The sequence below is a fragment of the Gigantopelta aegis genome, chromosome 4, assembly GCF_016097555.1.
Source record: "Gigantopelta aegis isolate Gae_Host chromosome 4, Gae_host_genome, whole genome shotgun sequence".
In the NCBI taxonomy this organism is placed as follows: Eukaryota; Metazoa; Mollusca; class Gastropoda; order Neomphalida; family Peltospiridae; genus Gigantopelta; species Gigantopelta aegis.
The window spans coordinates 16,866,681-16,882,238 of NC_054702.1; the positions used below are offsets into that span (position 1 = coordinate 16,866,681).

A 15,558-nucleotide genomic window follows, 5' to 3' on the forward strand; every position below is an offset into this window, starting at 1 on the left:
TTACCAAACATTTGACAGCAATTAATCAGTTAATCAATGTGCTCTAGTGGTGTCGTTAAACAAAACAAACTTTAACTTTATTCACTGATGAACAGCAATAAGGGATTACACCAACATTTAAACAGGAAAAACGTGACTGCAAATAAAACCTTCAGGAAGTTAACTGTGTTATTGACATTCAATTCTATGCAGCTTCTTTATATTTAATCCTGACATTATTATGCCAATAATTACTGAAATTTGGTCTACAATTTTTTTGGGGGGGGTTTTCTCTCGGTATAATTATATGTGACAACATTTATGTTCATCATTAATAAATACAGTCTTGTCATTATGTCAACATCTGAACTAAAAGCTATCTCGACCTGTCATTCACTTGAGCTGTTTACTTCGGTCTATTCAACATTGAACTCCAAGCCCTAAAACATTTGTGACGGCAGTCGGCAGTGTTGCCAGAAAAAGCTTCTAGGAATGGTAATTTGTTTTTGTTTTATCAGATATCTAGGTTCCACTCCCCAGTCCACCCTCCCACAAGTTGTCAGTGTGCGGTGGGTGTCAGTCTATCACTGGAGAAGATCGTGGCAGCTGTGGTGGAAGAGAAGGAGGTTTGTATTGCTGTCCTGCTTTACAAGAAGGAAACTTGAAAAATTATTATGTTTTTGCTTGTTGTTGGGTGTTTTTTCTGGTTTAATTTTTTTTTTTTTTGAAATCTGCAGTCTTGCCTCACCATATTATAACATCATCTGCCAATACAAAATATAAACACAACAACAATTTTAATAAACTCACAATCTCATATCACCATTTTATAACATTATTTGCTAATTCGAAAGAAAAAAACATTTACAGATTTAATAAATTCACAGTCTCCAGATTATATCATTTACTAATACAAAATACAAACACACGTACATTTGTATGTTACCACTGTCATCGACTGTCTTCATGCATTTTGTTGAATATAACACAAAACAATGGTAAAACGATCATCGTCTTATTACTAAAATGGAAAATAAAACATGTTTAACTTTATTTGAGCAAGTATAACTTGGGGATATTGAAGAATGAAGTGCAATGATAACAGTTAATGATGAGGGATCCACAGGCCCATAAGAATCCCCCCCCCCCCCCCCCCCACTCACTTGAGGACAATTTACTTTTCTACTCTATATAAATAAAGATAAAAATCTGACTTGTGCCCATCCCCACCACCTAGGGATTGTGCCCCCACTCTAGTTATTATTCTTTAAGGCCTAATCCACAGATTTGATCAGTTTGTTTCTATGATCAAAAACACACTGAATTTGTCAAAATTAAACATTTAAACAAAAAGTTGTTAGTAACCAAATAGTAAATGTTTTTATACCTGGTGTTGGAGGTAACTCAAAATATATTTTATTCAAAGCAGACAATGTATTTTGAAATTTGGTTCCGTGACTTAAATGTTTATTTTCTTCCCTACAGGCTCCCAGTCCATTTGATATTCTCGTGTGCACCATTGGCCACAAAACAATGATGAAGGAAAGACTTACAGTGGTTAAGGATCTAAGGGCTGCTGGATTGAAAGTTGACATGGTCTTTGACACGATGCAGGTGAGTGAATGTCAGCATTTTAACAGTGATATATGACAAATGTGATTGCTAGAACACAAGAGGCCATTTTCTCTAGAATACATTAGATATTGACGTAACGACAGTGTTGCTTAGTGTCAGTCTTTTTCAATATCCTCTGTGTACACAGAAAATTAATTTCAGTGGTTTTTATCCTCTAAATTACTTGAAAACTATAAGCCACACGGTCAAACCTAGGTGGTCCTTAATTAATTTGCAGGTGTATATTTCAGACTTTCATCTTTTCAGATTTTATGTCAAGATTATTTTTTCAGCAGTATTAAATAGGGTGACTCTCTTTTTTTCTCTAATTTGTTTTTAATTGTCCTTCCAGAATGTTCCAAATTACATAAATGTTTGGTCTGCTAACATTTTATCCAGTCATTTTTCACTGTTATTCCGCATTATCTATATCACTCCATTAACGCCCTCCCATTTCCCTTCTCATGATGTTAACATTAAAAAGAAGTTCATTCATTGTTTTTTCTGTTCTGTGTGTGACATTATTGAATACCATTCGTGTGACATTATTGAATACCATTCGTGTGACATTATTGAATACCATTCGTGTGACATTGTTGAATACCATTCTCTGTTTTACTTTTGTAGAACCTTGAAGACATTCAGGACCACTGCAAGCGTGCTGGAATTTCACACATTGTCATACTCAAAGATGGTGACACAGGCTTTGTGAAGGTATGAATAACTAACACCAGTTTTGACAACTTATTCACAACATACATTCACACAGTTTTCCTGTTAGTTGAAGAAACATAGGAGTTCTGCTTAGAACCCATTTTTGTTTGGGTTAGTTCAAAAGCATCAATGACAAGTCTCAATGGTACAGTTATTTTAAGCTTCCGTCTAAAATCAGTGTGTGGTATATCTTTTTTGACAGTTACAGAGAGAGAGAGTACCTTTTAACATGCCCCTATACCACTAAGGTTTCGGGCATGTCCATCCTGGGCCTGGCCTCTGGGTAGTCCAGGACAGATGAAAGTTACAGAATCTTGCTTAGCATATTATTTTCTCTGTTCCTAGTTGTCTTAAACATTGTGGAAGCTCAAGTCGGGATCTCGATATGACCGTTTTGTTTACACACTACAAACTTTGATAATACTGGGGTTTTATTTGTACCTTTTACAAATACAGTGAGTCCCCTCTAAACCACAAATCCACAGGATCAAGCAAACAGTCCTGTTTAAGGAGTAACCAGTTTAGAGAGGTTCTGTTGTGTACTGATATTAAAAGGGACAATGAAAAATATCTGCATTTTGAGTGAATTCTGGTTTATATGTGGTCCACTGTACATCCTACTGAATTGTCAGGATGTGAGAATTCAGACCACTTCACTTGATGATGAACATAATAATTGCTCAACCCCAGATATGATTTTAAAATTATACGTTGTGTGACTCACTGGACACTAAAAAATAAATTCTACATGACTAGATTTTAAAAATTATTATTTGAAACAAAACAGAAATGCCATGCACTGTTATAGATTATTAAGTGTAACTAAAAAAAAAAAAAAAAAAAAAAAATGTATAATAGAATAATTAGGAATTCAAAATGGTTGATTGTTTATGAAAGACCCTTAACTGTGAACCCCCCCCCCCCAATATTAACTACAATCAACTACTAAAATAAAATAATGCATAAGAGAGTCCTAAGTATACTCTGTCAAAAAAGAAATGTATAGGCGAAATATTCATGGAATTATCTCTTTAATACAAAGTGGCATAATTTCGTTATTTATGATCGTATCACAGTCAAATTTGACATGATTATGTGACAATGTTCTTGCTATGGACTGACAGCAGTGGAGGCATTTTCGTCACCATACAGCTTTGCACTTTGACGCTGAAATCAGTACCTTGTGTGGCCACCAGCAGCAGCAATCACTGCGCGACATCTCCTTGGCATAGACTGAATGAGTCTCTGAATCTGGGCATGTGGAATCCTAGCCCATTCTTCCTGCAGTGTATGTGACAGTTGCAGAAGCGTCTGAGGCTCTGGGTCACACTGGTGTACACGTCTGTCAAGTTTGTCCCATAGATGTTCAATGGGCTTGAGATCTGGCAATCTTGATGGCCATGGCAGCACATTAATATTCTCATTCTGTAGGAAATCCATTGTCACACGTGCCATATGTGGCCTGGCATTGTCCTGCTAAAAGAGTTCTCTCTGTCGATCCAAAATGGGAAGCATGTGACGGTGAAGAAATTCATCCTGGTAGCGTACAGCTGTCAGGTTGCCTTGTATGAACACAAGTTCAATTCTGCCAGTATATGAGATGGCTCCACCGAATCTGTCAACTTGGGCGACACAGTTGTTGGCAAAACCTTCATTGCGGCGTCTGAAAACACGTTGTCATCCATCACGTTGCTGTAGGAAGGAAACATGACTCATCGCTGAACCATACTCGCCGCCAGTTTCCCAAGTTCCACCCCTGTACATTCGTGCACTAGTGAACACGTAAATGTCGATGTTGATGTCGCAGGACGGGGCCAACATACGGTCTCCTAGTCTGTAAACCAGCTTCTCGAAGTCGTTTCCAGATGGTTTGTGCTGACACCCTTCTCAAACCAGGTATGCATCCATGTGGCAATTTGGCGACGCAAGTGCAGAACCCTGATGTAGCGATCTTGTGTTGCAGTTGTTATGCGAGGTCTTCGACTTTTGGGCCGGTCTTCAGCTGATTGAAACTGCTGATACCTGTCCCAGAGACGTGAAATGGTGCTCTGATGGATGTTCATGTGGCATGTGACTGCTGACTGCGATTCACCTAACTGGAGGCGACCTATTGCAATGTTTCGATTCGGCAGGTTTAGTCTTGACATCTTGTAACTCGTCTACGTCGAAATGGAAATGAGGCATCATTGCGAGCATTGCAGCTTTAAATACCCATCATTACCCTAATCTTTTCCCCGAGTTTCACGTGTATTCGCCAAAATCTGACCATTTCACGCTGATTTCATGCAATTGTCGCACAACGTGCCACAACTTGCCTTAAATTTGTTTTAGGGTGCATTTGGGCATGCTGTCCCCTTCCAGGAACATTAACAAACATGGTCATTCAGCAACATTGTACAAAAAAACTATATTTTGTAAAATCAAACACTTTTTTTCTTTCCCTATCACCTATGCATATCAAGAGAATTTAATGCATTTGTCTATTATTGGTTAAATGGTTAAAGCTGCAGTTATGTTATCTCACCACATGATCAACAGCCTTGATATAACTAATAAATCAGTCACATGTTTTATATTCATTATTATTATTATTATTATTATTCATTGAACTAGATTAATAACAGCATTTTAAAGAATATCACAGTGTAGCGGCAAGTAGATGGTTAAATACTATAAATACATTGAAGATTTGAGTTTTAAGAAGACTTACAGCACAAGCTATATAGCACTATATTTAATTAAAATTTATCCTAAGAAATTAAATGCTAAAAACTTTGTGTTTTCAGGTTCGATCGATGGACAAAGAAAAGAAAGTTCAGATGACAGAACTGGTAGAATTTCTCCAACAGAAGTTGAACACGTCTAGAATGTTAGCATGAAAATAACAAAATATTACTTTCTTAAAACTAAATTATATATTTGCTGTACTGTAGTTACAAAAGTAAATATCTGCAGGCCTCAAGCAAGGTCCAAATTATATGGCGAAGTCATTTCTCTCTCAAACTTTGAAAGAGGCAAGAGTTTTAACAGGATGGAGACTTGATTATTTTCTCATTAAATCATAATAATAATAAAATAATAATAATTTCAACTATTAGTGCAAAATAAGCTTGTTATTAATAAGTTTTCATGGAAAATTTTTAATTTTATACTAGTATACAAAATAAACAGTAGAGTTACTAAACATTACGCGCTTCAGTAGTGCATTTTATTTTTAAGATGACTAATGTAATATTTTTTGTGACAGGGAGACAGCCGCAGGTGACTCTGTGCAGGGAACAGATCGTAAAGGCACCTCATCCAGCACAGACTTGGCACCAGTCTATAACAGTAACTATGGAAACATGACTTTCAACTTCATCTTTGTAATGCAGGAAAGAAAGCTTGGATTGAATGCACGCAAAAAGTTCGAGTCACAGGTAAAGTGACCATTTATGCACACATTTATGGTAATTATTTTTGTATATATAGGGTAATGCAAAACAGGGATATTGGACATTGGCATAAACAGTATGTGCCATACTCAGCCTAAAATAATTGGGATGGGAGGGCAGTAAATTGATGATAATTGGTTACTGTCTTAAGATATCGGCTTTATCTTGTGAAGGTTAGAATGACTAATACGTCAAGACTCTGCTGGAAAACAATTTGAGTAAACCACAATGGAATATTATTAGTCTCCTACCGGTCCAACCATAGGGGACTATAGGTTTCATCTCCATCGTCCTCGCTGTGTGTCCTGTCCGTCCGTCCGTCCATCCATCCGTCTGTCCCACATATAGTTTTCCAGATGGGTTTTTTTCATAATGCCTTTAGATATTGAGCTGAAATGTGGTGTATAGCTTTATCATGTACCATTACAAATCAAGTTTTGACGTTCATGGCAATTTACCCACTATTGACAGAGGTATGGCCCTTGAACTTAGGAGATAAAAAAATTATTTTCCAGTTTGACTTTCATGATAATTTACCAATTTGTTTACAGAGTTATGGCCCTTGAACGTTGGAAATACGAATATGGTTTGGGCCCGGTAGGGGACATGTATTGCTTTAGCAGGACTATCTTCTGTATTTGTTGGGTTTTACGAATGTCGTTACTTCTTTTCAAGATTGTTGGCAAAACATTATCAGCACTGCCATGGTTACCAGCAAAGTCTGTAGATGTCATAGCAACAGATCTAAACCTTTCAGCTTTAAAGATCATTTCTGCGTATCTAGAGGTGAGAGTTAGTTGCTAAAATTCTCTATTGTGATTAGAGTTTTCTCTATGTTTGTTGTTCTATTTTTTAATGGTATGTTACTATATTAAAAGAGACCTTTTGTAAGATGTTTAAAAAGTAAGATTTAAAAAAGAATTTACCCAGTATTCTAGATATCATTGATTTAACTTCTTCTCTGATCTTTTCCTAGTATATTCAAATACTTTTTGTTTACTATTTTGTTTTTCATAATATGGTCTTTTTTAACAAGATGACTGTTACCAGTTTGTTTTACTGCTCTCTTTTTTAAAAGTTGGATGGGACAGAAGCAGAATTTGATGCAAGTATTGCTGGCATTGTTGAAAGGTATGTTTGTTTACAAGTATCAATTCAGGTACATATCAGGGTTATAGATATTTCAAACTCTTTTGTAAATAAAATATACACATATATGATATTAATACGGCTAGCATTAATAAATGTATTGACTCGTAAAATTGACCCCATTGCTTGTTTTTTTAAGAAATAATTTTTTAATTTTGCTCCAGACCTTGATATAAAAATAATTGAGAGGAGTAATTGCTTGCTCCCCTAACTGAGATTATGGGGAGCCGTTTAAGTGGACTATCCTGAGTTTGCAACCATTGTAACATATGTTCCTGTATGTTGCTTGCTCCCCTAACTGAGATTATGGGGAGCCGTTTAAGTGGACTATCCTGAGTTTGCAACCATTGTAACATATGTTCCTGTATTTTGCTTGCTCCCCTAACTGAGATTATGGGGAGCTGTTTAAGTGGACTATCCTGAGTTTGCGACCATTGTAACATATGTTCCTGTATGTTGCTTGCTCCCCTAACTGAGATAATGGGGAGCCGTTTAAGTGGACTATCCTGAGTTTGCAACCATTGTAACATATGTTCCTGTATTTTGCTTGCTCCCCTAACTGAGATTATGGGGAGCCGTTTAAGTGGACTATCCTGAGTTTGCAACCATTGTAACATATGTTCCTGTATGTTGCTTGCTCCCCTAACTGAGATTATGGGGAGCCGTTTAAGTGGACTATCCTGAGTTTGCGACCATTGTAACATATGTTCCTGTATTTTGCTTGCTCCCCTAACTGAGATTATGGGGAGCCCTTTAAGTGGACTATCCTGAGTTTGCAACCATTGTAACATATGTTCCTGTATGTTGCTTGCTCCCCTAACTGAGATTATGGGGAGCCGTTTAAGTGGACTATCCCGAGTTTGCGACCATTGTAACATATGTTCCTGTATTTTGCTTGCTCCCCTAACAGAGATTATGGGGAGCCATTTAAGTGGACTATCCTGAGTTTGAAACCATTGTAACATATGTTCCTGTATGTTGCTTGCTCCCCTAACTGAGATTATGGGGAGCCGTTTAAGTGGACTATCCTGAGTTTGCAACCATTGTAACATATGTTCCTGTATGTTGCTTGCTCCCCTAACAGAGATTATGGGGAGCCATTTAAGTGGACTATCTTGAGTTTGCAACCATTGTAACATATGTTCCTGTATGTTGCTTGCTCCCCTAACAGATTATGGGGAGCCGTTTAAGTGGACTATCCTGAGTTTGCGACCATTGTAACATATGTTGCTTGCTCCCCTAACAGATTATGGGGAGCCGTTTAAGTGGACTATCCTGAGTTTGCAACCATTGTAACATATGTTCCTGTATGTTGATTTTAACATTATCTTTGTCATTAATGAAGTGGATTGGGACATTTTTATATAAATGATGTAGCATTATGTGCAGTACAATTTCTATTTTGTAGATTGGCACGTCACAGGAAATATTTGACACTCATAACTGATCGTATTCATGAATACAAGTTTGAGAAAAAGTAAGTGTAATTATTTAAAAAAAACCCAAGCCTATGTACAGTCAACTCTTGTTATAGCGGTAATAATTATTACAAAATATTTGGGTTCCGGCACACTTTTCCTGGGAACAAATGTGCATCTGTTTTATTTTGATCATTACAACAAAATATTCAACTTCCGGTACTGGCAGTAATTGTTGGTAACAAAGGTGTATTTCCAATGCATTGTTTGTTCTTTATTATGGCACACAGATTTACTGGTGTATATCTGTAATTAGTAAAGTTGTTTTGTCAAATAGCTGCAACTCTGAACACCATTTTCGGGCCATAGACAATTTAGTTGCGGTTGATCATGCATGTCTGTTGCATGCAGTGATTACAGTGTCTGTTGTTTAACACTAATGTCTTGGGACCAGGGTGGCAAAGTAATACAAACATCTCACATTATGTTGTCTGAGTTGAACTACTCTTGTCAATTCTTGTTAAAGGACAGTTTGAGAAATACGAATACCGACTAGTTTTGATTTCACCGTACAGAAATTTTGATGAGTGAAAAACTAATAACCAATTTTAAAGAAAGTCACCCTAAACACACACAGGATGAAATTGCTAGCCATATCAGCAAGAATGGGGAAAGATTCTAAGCACATCAACAGTTGGAGACATTGTGTCAGAAATTATGTTACAGTATGTGTTATTTGGATTGTTGTGAAAGCAAACTGTATTGTTACATATATATAAAATATATAATTTTGTTGTTTAGTTTTGTTTCTGTGTCAGAACATTAATAAATATAATACAGCATGTGCATATTCAACAAAATTAACAATTATTTGCCAAACTAAGGGATTTACTCTTCATGATCATTACAACAGCAAATTTGATATAACAGCAAGACCTGTATAGCACCAACATGGCCGTTATAAAGAGAGTCGATTGTATTAGTGTGTATATAAATATAAAATATCAGGGCTCTAATTCCTATAATATAATCAAACTTTTGTTAGCACCATTTAAAACCAAAATAATTTGACAATATATTCTGCTTATATAGTGTTTAAAGGTGCATTCTCAAATCTGTAAGAGCCAAAATACATTACTTTTACATTTATGTGTGAAAATCAACTCCAAATCTGTAAGAGCCAAAACACATTACTTTTACATTTATGTGTGAAAAATAACTCCAAATCTTAAGAGCCAAAGCACATTACTTTTACATTTATGTGTGAAAAATAACTCCAAATTAGTTGATGTTATACATAATCTTTGAAAAATTAACATGAGAATATCATATTTGTGATGTATTGTCACTCGTTGGATTAAAATAGAAAGAAAACTGAAAAATGTACATACATGTATGTATCCATCAAAACAGCAACTATTGGTTATCAAAGTATTATGGATTCAAAATGTGTACACAATAACTGTGATGTCACATGGTTAACCTGTTCATCATCATCTTTATATTCTCCAGTAAAATTATTTAACTATTACTAAATGAAATATTTTAGCTGTAATTTGTTGCATATGGTTCAAGTTACAATCTTTACATTTTGAAAGGAAACTGCCATTATGCCACTTGGATAGATTTTATTACAGACATTAAAAAACAAACATTATCTACACACACATTAGCTTGCATTGAGCCTACTGTATAATTTATCTGTTTTCATTTCTTTCAGATCTCCATTCCTAATTTTATATGGCTCAAAGGATGACAGTATCCGACTGCTAACCTGACTGCTACAAAGAATGCATTCCATGGAGTGACAATTCACCAAGACTAAAATAACAGTGTTGTCCATGGTAGAGAAAAGTCATCTTCATCCAAGCACACTGTCTAATCAGTGGCTTAGAGATGTCTGGCAGGCAGTAACCGTGATGCTGTGTATAGAGAAGACACCCCAGCACATTGTTTTATGAGCAGTAACCAGATGTCTAACATAGTAACTGTGACTGACTAGAGAAGACACCCCAACACATTGTTTTATGAGCAGTAACCAGGTGTCTAACATAGTAACTGTGACTGACTAGAGAAGACACCCCAACACATTGTTTTATGAGCAGTAATCAGGTGTCTAACATAGTAACTGTGACTGACTAGAGAAGACACCCCAGCACATTGTTTTATGAGCAGTAACCAGGTGTCTAACATAGTAACTGTGACTGACTAGAGAAGACACCCCAGCACATTGTTTGATGAGCAGTAACCAGGTGTCTAACATAGTAACTGTGACACTGACTAGAGAAGACACCCCAGCACATTGTTTTATGAGCAGTAATCAGGTGTCTAACATAGTAACTGTGACACTGACTAGAGAAGACACCCCAGCACATTGTTTTATCAGCAGTAATCGGGTGTCTAACATAGTAACTGTGACTGACTAGAGAAGACACCCCAGCACATTGTTTTATGAGCAGTAACCAGGTGTCTAACATAGTAACTGACTGACTAGAGAAGACACCCCAGCACATTGTTTTATGAGCAGTAATCAGGTGTCTAACATAGTAACTGACTGACTAGAGAAGACACCCCAGCACATTGTTTTATGAGCAGTAACCAGGTGTCTAACATAGTAACTGTGACTGACTAGAGAAGACACCCCAACACATTGTTTTATGAGCAGTAACCAGGTGTCTAACATAGTAACTGTGACTGACTAGAGAAGACACCCCAGCACATTGTTTTATGAGCAGTAACCAGGTGTCTAACATAGTAACTGTGACTGACTAGAGAAGACACCCCAGCACATTGTTTTATGAGCAGTAATAAGGTGTCTAACATAGTAACTGTGACTGACTAGAGAATACACCCCAGCACATTGTTTTATCAGCAGTAATCAGGTGTCTAACATAGTAACAGTGACACTGTGTATAGAGAAGACACCCCGAGCAGCTGTCAGGTGTCTAACATAGAAATTGTGACTCTGACTAAAGAAGACACCCCAGCACATTGTTTTATGAGCAGTAATCAGGTGTCTAACATAGTAACGGTGACACTGTATAGAGAAGACACCCCGAGCAGCTATCAGGTGTCTAACATAGAAATTGTGACACTGACTAGAGAAGACACCCCAGCACATTGTTTTATGAGCAGTAATCAGGTGTCTAGCATAGAAATTGTGACACTGACTAGAGAAGACAGCCCAGCAAATTGTTTTATCAGCAGCTATCAGGTGTCTAACATAGTATCTGTGACACTAGGTCTAGAGAAAACACCCTAGCACATTATTTAATCAACAGATGTTAGGTGTTTTACATGTGGTAATTGTAACACCTGATCAAAAGAGAGAGAGAAGTTGATAATCAGCAATGTTAGGTGTTTACCATAAGGTAATTGCGACACTAGATCTAGAGAGCACTCTCCAGTACATTGTTAGCAAATAGTAAACATCTAACAACGGTGATTGTGATACTGGGTCTAAAAAGCAGAAGACACCCCAGCACATTGATAATCAGCGAGTATTGGGTGTCTAACGATAATTTTGACTTCTTTGGAAGGTGAGAGAAGATAAGCCATTGTAGTTTTTAATCAGCAACTATTATCAGAGGGGTCTAACATACTGTCATTGTGACAGAGAGTGAGAGAAGATATCTTAGCACAGTTTTTAATAGTGACTATTAGGTGACTGATGGTAATTCTGTCTTAGAAGGTGAAAAAAGGTATCCTCATCGGTTTTTGATAGTGACTATTGGGCGACTGACAGTATTTATGACTTTAAAGAGTGAGAGAAGATAGTTTTTGATAGTGACTATTAGGTGACAGTAATTATGACTTAGAGAGTGAGAGAAGATATCTCAGCCATTTTTAATAGTGATTATTAAGTGACTGCTGGTAATTATGACTTGGAGAGAATGAGAGAAGATATCTCAGCCGTTTTTAATAGTCACTATTAAGTGACTGATTGTAATTATGACTTAGAGAGTGAGAGAATATATCTCAGCATATTTTTTAATAGTGACTACCGCATATCACTGTGCATTAGCCGACTCTGTGGATAAGCTGACCACTTAGTTTACCCCCTCAATATCTGGTACAAAAAGGTTTGTATGATGTATAAACCGACTCAAGTTTTATATAGTTGAACTGGACAAAAATCGAGATAAATCGAGATAATGTCGGTCTCTTATTAGGTGACTGCCAGTAATTATGACTTAGATGGCGAGAGAAGATGTCTCATTACAGTTTTAATTGGTGACTAATAGGTGTTATATAATAATGGTGAAACTTGGTTTAGAGAGTTAATAAAGATACCAAGTTTGTGTTAGAGATTAAAACCATCTCTGTGATAGCATTATAGTGCACTAGTCATTTTCGCACTGTCTGAACTGATGTTGTCTCCATTGGGTTGATGTGTTGGTTGAAAATGCAAGTTCATATTATAGTTAACAAAATATTCTTGCCAACCTGATTGCAGGTGAGTTGAATTGTATAATTTATGGTACAGTTGTTATTAAGGCCTCATTGGAGAATATTTACTGGCCAATTGAGTTGCCAATAAATGTTTTATTATTTCACACATGACATCATTTTAATGAGTGCTGTTTGAGATTACTGAAGAACTTACATGAATAGGACCAAACTTCAATCAATCAATCAATTAATCAGCGAGTATGTGTGTTTAACAATATCAGCATGAAAAAAATCATTGGTTGGATTGGTTATTAAAATTTATGATATATATGAAACTAGTGAACAAGATAAAAAAAAAAAAAAATTAATAACTTGATTAATTTCACACAAATCTATGATCAAAAGTCTTTGCTTTTAAAATTTGCTTGCTTTCATGCATAATGAACAGTGTCAAAAAGAAAATGGACTACTTTCATGTATTCTGAGATGGGGATCTAGTCCATTTTTGACAATTTGTTAAAACAGTGAAGATGTAACTTGTGCCATTTAACAGGTCTTCAGTATGTGTAATTAGAAATGGGCCATAAACCCTAAAGTATTTTACATTCTCTGATCATTCAGTAGATCACCATGCAACAAGAATAAGCAGTGGTAGATTTTAAGATACGATTTTAATCTAACAGCATTTAAGTTTGGCTTTCAGTTTCACTAATTTCTGCTTTATTTACAATGCCAAAGTGTTTGGGTTTTTTACTGTTTTTGAGATAAAATAAATGTTTTTATGTCATTTGTTTTGCTTGTAACTTCATCATTTCATGTGTTCACCATTTTTAGTTCCTACTTGACATTGTTATACTTAGATAATAAGATCTTTAGTTTGTTTACAAACATTACTTCCAGGTTTGCCTGATGTGTGACAATCAGAATTTTAGTACAATTCTGATTTATTTGTAATATTATGTCAGTCATTTCTGTTAGGTGACATATTGAACAGATAGTTCATAAGGTAAGAATGAAGACAGCTGAAATTAGTATAGATTGCTCTTAGTTATTTTCCTTTATTTGTGTATATGCACATGGTATGTGGAATGCACGATGGCTGATAGCTCCAGGTAGTAATCCATACTGGAATGTGTTGAGTGCGTCGTTAAATAAAACATTTCCTTCCATAATCCATACTGGATGGAATAAATACTGTTGTAGTATAAAACGTCTATAGTTTCCTCGAAAAAAATGCTAATTCCAGGAATTCCCTTTTATGTATGATGCTAGTGACGAAAGCAATTAATAGGCTGCCATAGCAATGATGACATTCTGCTCAATTTGGTTACATCCAGCAGGAATACACATACTGATAACTGTTGTCATGTCTCACACTATAATTTTTTCTTTGTTAAAATACTACAATGATATCATATGCAAGTAAATCGTACCAATGGTATTTTTACTGGATTCTTCGTTCCACATACCATGTTCATCATTTAATATTTTTAAAAATTATATCCTTATATCTTTATTATCTTTTACTTTTTCTTTCCCTTTCAGAAAGGTACAGGGCCATTTAACAATTATGTAATGCTCAGTGTGGGGGTCGGGGGGGGGGGGGGGGGGAAGAGGGAGAAAGAGGACGTTATCACAGGATACATTTCAAAATGTTATGAGTATAGGATGGGGAGCAGGTCAACTCTCCCCACACTGTTTAGTTAACTCGTATTATTACTGGTTTATTAATTAAATATACCAATATTTTAAGCAATAATGTGCAGTAAATATTGTTGAATATGCACACCAGTCGGAGTCCAAAAGCCTTGCCTGATCATTCCTTTAAGGAAATAAGGGACAAACTCACAAACATCATTAAAACAGGCTTGATAGTTCATTGTTTATCCGATACTAGGATCTCCCCAAATAAAACCATTTAATAAGTGGTCGTAATAGCAGAGGTTCGCTGTAATATTAAATATAAAATGACAATAAAGTTGTAAATTTTTAATTTCGTCACAGTTATTTACAGACAGTAAAGTTATGGAATATAATGCAGCCAGTCTTTAACAAATGATTTTCTGTCAAGTATTTATTACTTGATACCAAACCAAATAACAAATTTATTTAAAGAGAAAATCCAATAATATTGGACAAATTACATCATGATGGGGAAAAGCGGGGAGAGTGGTATTGACCAGAATTATGCAATTTTAGAATACTTGGCTAAACCTGTTGGTTAATTTCATGAAAGAGTGTTTGGTACGTAGAAGTTACGAGTTTCGGGCTACTGGATCAGTTATTCTAAAGTTTGTGATAAAGTTTCATGTACAGTGCTATATAGTGTATTTTTGAAACTACATTAGAGTGCAGGAAAATTTTGTTGGTGCTTTGCAATTATTTTAGTTGTTTCTAGGATCAGAAATACACCAATTACTTACATTATACATTGTTGTAGGACCAAAGATGTATCAGGTTGTGGGGTTATTTGATTATGTTATTAATATTGATCTACCGTAATAATATAATCAATGCTATACACGACTGAACAAAATGATTATTGTTATTTTTGTTAGACAATTATGAATATATAAAAACAGTGCAACTGAGCATCTAGTTTTATCTGGTGTTAGAACTGGATAGACCTACTGAACAGAATTCAAAATTTACCTTCAACTGTTTATGTATGTATATTTTGTAATAAATATTTTAATAAACATTCTTTGTTGATTATTTAGTGGGGTTATTCAAGCATGTTGCCAATTGAAAGAAAGACAAATAGTACACCTCAGTGTAATTGATATACAAGGTATTTCAACACCTGGGTTGCAGGATCTAGCTCAGGTGATGGCACTACTCAGCTGAGATGCTTGCAT

General features: G+C 35.8%; 1 protein-coding gene across 1 annotated transcript in view; it reads left to right on the forward strand.

The window, feature by feature from the left end:
• Positions 1–15,401, forward strand: part of LOC121372739 (eIF-2-alpha kinase GCN2-like) — a 54,175-nt gene extending 38,774 nt beyond the window's left edge. Inside the window, exons 32-40 of the mRNA XM_041499222.1 lie at positions 498–605; positions 1,465–1,593; positions 2,221–2,307; positions 5,094–5,176; positions 5,555–5,726; positions 6,417–6,527; positions 6,820–6,872; positions 8,299–8,367; positions 10,029–15,401. Coding sequence (XP_041355156.1) covers positions 498–605; positions 1,465–1,593; positions 2,221–2,307; positions 5,094–5,176; positions 5,555–5,726; positions 6,417–6,527; positions 6,820–6,872; positions 8,299–8,367; positions 10,029–10,086 — 870 coding nt within the window. The 3' untranslated portion in view covers positions 10,087–15,401. The remainder of the gene's footprint in view (positions 1–497; positions 606–1,464; positions 1,594–2,220; positions 2,308–5,093; positions 5,177–5,554; positions 5,727–6,416; positions 6,528–6,819; positions 6,873–8,298; positions 8,368–10,028) is intronic.
• The last annotated feature ends 157 nt before the right edge of the window (positions 15,402–15,558 follow it).